Source organism: Aphanomyces invadans (genome assembly GCF_000520115.1).
Source record: "Aphanomyces invadans strain NJM9701 unplaced genomic scaffold supercont1.19, whole genome shotgun sequence".
Taxonomy (NCBI): Eukaryota; Oomycota; class Saprolegniomycetes; order Saprolegniales; family Verrucalvaceae; genus Aphanomyces; species Aphanomyces invadans.
In genome coordinates this window covers 942,921-948,390 of record NW_008580164.1, presented here as the reverse complement: position 1 = coordinate 948,390, position 5,470 = coordinate 942,921, and the positions used below count along the sequence as shown (strand labels likewise).

The 5,470-nt window shown below is 55.6% G+C and overlaps 1 protein-coding gene across 1 annotated transcript; it reads right to left on the bottom strand.

The window, feature by feature from the left end:
• Nucleotides 1–277: 277 nt before the first annotated feature.
• H310_09059 (hypothetical protein) lies at nt 278–4,910 on the bottom strand. The gene is made up of 9 exons (XM_008875021.1): nt 4,098–4,910; nt 3,927–4,020; nt 3,695–3,873; nt 2,817–3,636; nt 2,400–2,768; nt 2,104–2,340; nt 1,778–2,059; nt 586–1,716; nt 278–535 (listed from the first exon to the last, which is right to left on the bottom strand). Exons 1-9 carry the CDS (start codon nt 4,859–4,861, stop codon nt 419–421), a joined length of 3,993 nt encoding a protein of 1,330 aa, XP_008873243.1. The 5' UTR covers nt 4,862–4,910; the 3' UTR covers nt 278–418.
• Between the last annotated feature and the right edge of the window lie 560 nt (nt 4,911–5,470).

The window sequence follows — 5,470 nt, the reverse complement described above, 5'->3', positions numbered from 1 at the left end:
GAATAGAAAGTTCTCGATGCTGACGACTTGCGCGCCGGTAGCAGCTATGACCAGCACTTCCTCAGTGCCATTGGCTCATCATACTGAAATAGCAACTCTCAACTCTCAATACTTCGAGAGATATGCCATGAAATGTTAGTGTTCCCTAAGTTTTGTCCGTGAGTGTACGCAGGCAGCCGAGTGCGCACAGGACGAACCGGTGGCGCATCAAGCGTACCGACTGCGCATTCAAGTTGATGCGTTGTGACTCATGCTAGAGAATCGATCGCAGGGACTGCGAGGGACGTATGCACCAACCCGTCGCAGGAGCAATGTGCCCAACTCACGACGGCCAACTCACAACGTGCGGGTCACACCGTGGGTGCGTCCCATTGCATTAGATGCCATCCCAAACACGGTTTGATATGCCATATAATACCTATCCTTTCAGCCTCGCAGCATGTTGCTCTAACAGTTCCTTGGCTCTCTCCATGAGTTTCGCATGCTCGCCTTTGTTTCTTGAGGCACCAGCCTCGAACTTTTCTTCGACCTCGACCTAGGATGTCGATCCAGACACTGTCATCCTGCATCAAGTCGAGTTCTTACCGGAATGGCCTTGGACGCCATGGCTTCCAAATCCGAGAGCTTCGACCGCAGCTGCTGCAGCTTTCTTGTCGTGTCCGTGCGACGAGAATCCTTCTCAGTCGTCGTCCTAGTTGGTGGTGGTGTCGATGCGGTGGTGTTCGTGGCCTGCACGACCAGCGGCGGCTCCCTCACATGCTCTAGCAACGAGTTCAGATCTCCCGTCGTCGATGCCACGCTCGGCGCTGCATCCTTCCCCGCATCGTTGCGTTCGTCATCATCGGAAACGTCGCCGAGAAGGTCGTCCAGGTCTCGCTCAAGTTCCGACAACGGGCGCTGCTCGAGGCTCTCTCGGTCGTCGTTGCTGAGGTCCGAAAACTCGGCGCGCAAGTCATGTTCGAGCTGACTTATCTGGGGAGTCGTGGTCTCTTTGCGGAAGGGCGAAGGCGACACAACAACGTCGTCTTCGTCACTGCTTATGTCGTCGAGTGCACGCTGCAATATCTCGTGGTCATTCCATTTGAACGATGACGCACGGCTGCTTCCAACGCTCGAAGACGACGATGGCGTGCGCCGTGGGCGTTGTGAGACTGTCTCGTTCCCTTGCAGTCTTGAAAAATCTGGTTTTGCTGCAACAGTCGGGCTGCAATCAGCAGGGGGCTGGGTCTCAATTCTGCCAGTTTGCCACGGGGTGGATTCGGAGGCCACGGGAGCAGACGGCGTTGGGTCGGATGGGTTCCCCAGTGACGCGTTGCGACGAGTGTTGCGTTGGTGCAGTGGAGCCGAGGGATCTCTCTGTTTCTCCGTATTCATATCGTTTGGGGATGGTGTGCTGGATGCGGTCGGGCGTGGCTGGTCGGATGATGGTCCATGCACCTCACTGTCTCTTGATTTGAATTCAACGTCGCTTCCATCGACATCATCGTCGTCATTGTCCTCAGCTACTATGGGTGCGCTGGCGCGCCGTCGCGCCCGTTCCTGCGCTAACATTTGCATTTGCCGCTGCTTTTGCATGCGCTGCTCGTTGAACTTTGTCCGCCATTCGTAGCGCAGCTTGGCCTCTTCGCGACGTAGTTGCTTGGCGGCCAAACGTTCCCGTGCCTCGTTCTGCGCGGCAATTTCTCTGTTGTCTTCGTCTTTCCAACCGTCAAATACCTATGACGCCGACCGTTATTGTCCATCCATTCTCGCGACGGAATTGGGATCACGAGAATACCATTTGATCATGCAGGTCTTGTTCGCGCAGTTGGGCAAAGAACTCGAGTCGCATCTGCTGCAAGCGCTCTTCACGCTCGCGGTCCTTCGTAAGCTCGGCCACGCGGCGATGGGCATCGAATTCGAGTCGTGTCAACTCTTCTTCGTCCATTTGCTGCTGGCTGCGCATCTTTTCCTTCTCCGAGTGGACGTTGAGCTCATCGAGCCATCGATCGTGTTCCGCTTGGAGGATCTTGGTTGTTTCACGCAGCGCTTCTTTTGCTCTCTGCTCCATCAAGGCAATCTACTCGACGGTAAAACCACCCGATCAGGACCAGATTCGCGTACTTGTTGCAGTCGTCGGTCCCGCGTTTGTGCATGTAGAATATTGAGTTCCATCAACCGCGCCTTCTCCGCTTGCATGGCTTGCATTCGTCGTCGCTGTTCGGACTCCAGAATATGGACTTTGTCGTCCATCCACGTGGCATGGGCAGCCTCAAGCTCCCTCGTCCGCGCTTCGATTTGGCTCAAGAGCTGCCGCTTCGACTCCAATGCCGCTTCCTCTGTCGCAATTCTGTTGCGCTCCTACGAATAATTTGCCTTTTCAACCACACGCCGATACATTCTCCGTGGAAGGCGAGTACCTGGATTTGATAATCTACCACAAATGTAGGGTACCGCGTGAACGCTGGGTACTGCCCCGGGGGCAGCGGGAACCAGACGTCATCGTTCGAGTCGTCCGCGTCCACAAGCTTTGGCAATTGGATCGCGTGCATGGTTACGATCCACTGCTTGACTTGAAGCGGCTGCTGGTGATGAAACGACGCTTGAATCGCCGATGCCGTCGTCGATTGGAGCAACGAGTTGCGAATTTGACTCAAATATGCCAAGACCGCCGTCCACAGCAACGAAGGCTTATCCCAGTGGGCGATCAAGTTGTCCCACAAGCACAGCCAGTCGTGTCGCGCGAGGACTTCGCTGAATGCTGTAGAGACCAGGGACCAGCCGTAGTCCTGTCCGCAAGTTGATCATATTCCTTCTCGATGGAGTCGTGGAAGTACCTCTGGAGTGATGCGGTGGCTCATAAAGTGCGCGTGAAGCTGAGCGTCGCGCTGCTGCAGCGCTTGGTCGAGTCGCGTCAGTTGGGGCCGCGGGGGATATGGATACTGCAGGACAAAGTCGCGGCCCCAGTGGACGAGCACACTCAGGACAACTTCGAACGCGACCACGTCGTCGTTCACACACACTTTAACAAATGGGAACGCGAGCGCAGGCACTGTCGTGAGCTCGCCGTAGACGGGGCACCAGTGGGCCAGGGCGCTCAAAATGCGCTTCAGTCGCCGAAAGAGCCGCTGGTTCTGGATCGGGTACAGGTCATGGAGGCGAGTTGTTGTTGAGTGGTTTCCCTTTGCAACCAATTGCTCGAACGCTGCCGTGTTGATGGGGAGTCGCAATATGTACTTCCACGCCAGGAGCCTATACTTTTCAGGAAATCGACCGTACGATCGAAGAAGCTGCTGCAGTCGACGATGCTGCACAGTGTATTCGTGGAGGTTCAACGATGGTTGAAGAGGAGCTTTGCGACGCGAGGGTGTTGAACTAACAGGTGGCGGTGCCTCCGTTGCTCCGTCAATTTTTGAAGCGTCAGTATCGGCTTGAGGAGGCGCTGGAGGCTGCATCGGCACTGTAGGGGGAGGTTGGTAAGGCGCCCCAAACAGCGACTCCATCAAGGTTGACGTTGGATGCTGGTGACGGTGAGCGAGGCCCGATCGATGGGGCAAATACGACAAGTCTTCCGCGTCCGCGCGCTGTCGAATGTCCTGGACTTTATGCGCTGTTTCCCTTGCAATGTCGAGATCGTACAACACAAGACAGCCATCGCTACCCAAACGTTTAACGACTCCAGTGCTCCCACCCACGCACGAACACAGTCAGCTACCTCGAGCACGCTGCCAGGTACTTGCCGTGGCCCTCAATGGCAAATGCCGTCAGCGCCTTCACTTTGTGCGCGATTTGAAGCGACACCTTGGGCTGCTTCGACGTCACGTTGAGAAAGTTGAGCTGTCCGTCATCCCCGAGAACACCCATGATGTGCGCCGTCGTAGGGACGAATGCGTGCTGCACCACATGCCTTCAGTGTCATCGCCAGAGCATGGTTGGTGCGGTTGTACCTGCACGATGCGGTGGACCGTCGCCGGCAGTTCTATGATGCGGACGAGGGTCTGGGATTCGAACTCCCACACGTAAATAAACGGTGACTGGCCACTACCACACAAACACGCACGAGTACGATCATTTTGGTCGAGCACCATGGTGTTGAAAGGATGGAATAGTGGTAGTACCTGGCGACGATGACGTGGCAGTTCTCCGACACACTGAACCGCTTGAGGCCTGGCGGGTGCTCGTACGCGGGTAACGTGAACCGATACTGTAGCGCCAATGTACTCAACTCCCACATCAAAATCGAATCATCGCGGAAACACACGGCGACGAGCTCGCCGTTGCCGGCAAACTGCGCGGCTTCGACGCCTGGACCTGCATTGAGAGTGCGGAAGCGAGACCAATTGGCAGAGTTCCACATGATGACGGCGTCCGCGGACGCCGTGAGCGCCAGTTGACCAGGTAGCTGGAACGACACGGACGTCGGAACTTGACGGTGGCCGCGCAGGGTACTCACGAGTGCCTTCGTCTGGACGTTCACGCAGCGCACAGTCATGTCTTCACATGTAACGAGCAATTCGGTGCGTTGCACAGGAGAAAACGCACACTCGAGCGCGGGCGTGCCAAGATGACACACCAATGCATATCGATTGCGTAGAGGAAAGAACGCAAACACGCGACCTTTTTCGTCGACAGCGGAAAAAATATCTCCGCCTACAGAAAATGCCACACATCGAAACCGGGCATTGCCGACAGGACATGCTGCCGACGACGACGGGGGCTCTATCAGATCGTGTGCACCGTTTCCTGCACTTGAATTCTTGAAGGCTCGTAGGGGCAGGTTCCGAAAGCTACCCAGGAGACCCAATGGACCAACTTGAGGACGGCGCGGCCATAGTACCCCTTCTCCGTCCGCACTCAGCTTGAGGCGCACTTCGTACACCATCCGTCGCGGTCGCCGCGAATGCGCTACTCTTCCTGAGAGGAAGAAAGTGCCGGATAACTCCTTTTGAATTCATCCGGTTGAGTTGCATGGATTTCAATAGAGTACCTCGATTTCATTGGCTAAAATTCGTCTAGTTGACGAAATAGTTGTCCCAGGCGTATTTCGATTGCAATTGTCTCTGCACACCCAGCACAGGACAATGATGGGCATTGCTAGTCAATCGCAATGGTGTGAGGCAAAAGTCGAGCGCCTTTGCGAACAGGAGCGTATTTTCATTCTCGCCGAGCTGAAGGGGACCCGAGAAGGTCTATTCGTGCGATCGCGGTGGCATACTCCGTCGACGAGCCAGCGATCCGACAGTTTTGGAAGAAGCGACACTTTATAGTGCAGCCGCGCCGGTTCTAGCATCCCATTTAGGATTCTAGACCCCGTTGCACTCCTAAAAGACATTCTACTAAGTGGATCGCCAAAATGCGCCAGCACAAGCTAAATGTCCCGGCAATAATGCTGTCCGTCAAAGCTCTCACGATATCTAAGGAGCTGTTCTGCGTGGCAGGGCAGCCTGGGTCTCCCGTGTGTTTGCCCCGCTGCGTTGGAAAATCCACTTGT

What these genes read in the sequence shown, in the direction of transcription:
- H310_09059 (XM_008875021.1), bottom strand. Translation starts at nt 4,861, where the DNA reads ATGGTGTACGAAGTGCGCCTCAAGCTGAGTGCGGACGGAGAAGGGGTA. An exon ending in TGGTAGATTATCAAATCCAG is followed by an intron (nt 2,341 to 2,399) that starts GTACTCGCCTTC and finishes AATTATTCGTAG; the next exon opens with GAGCGCAACAGAATTGCGAC. An exon ending in TGGCGTCCAAGGCCATTCCG is followed by an intron (nt 536 to 585) that starts GTAAGAACTCGA and finishes TCGACATCCTAG; the next exon opens with GTCGAGGTCGAAGAAAAGTT.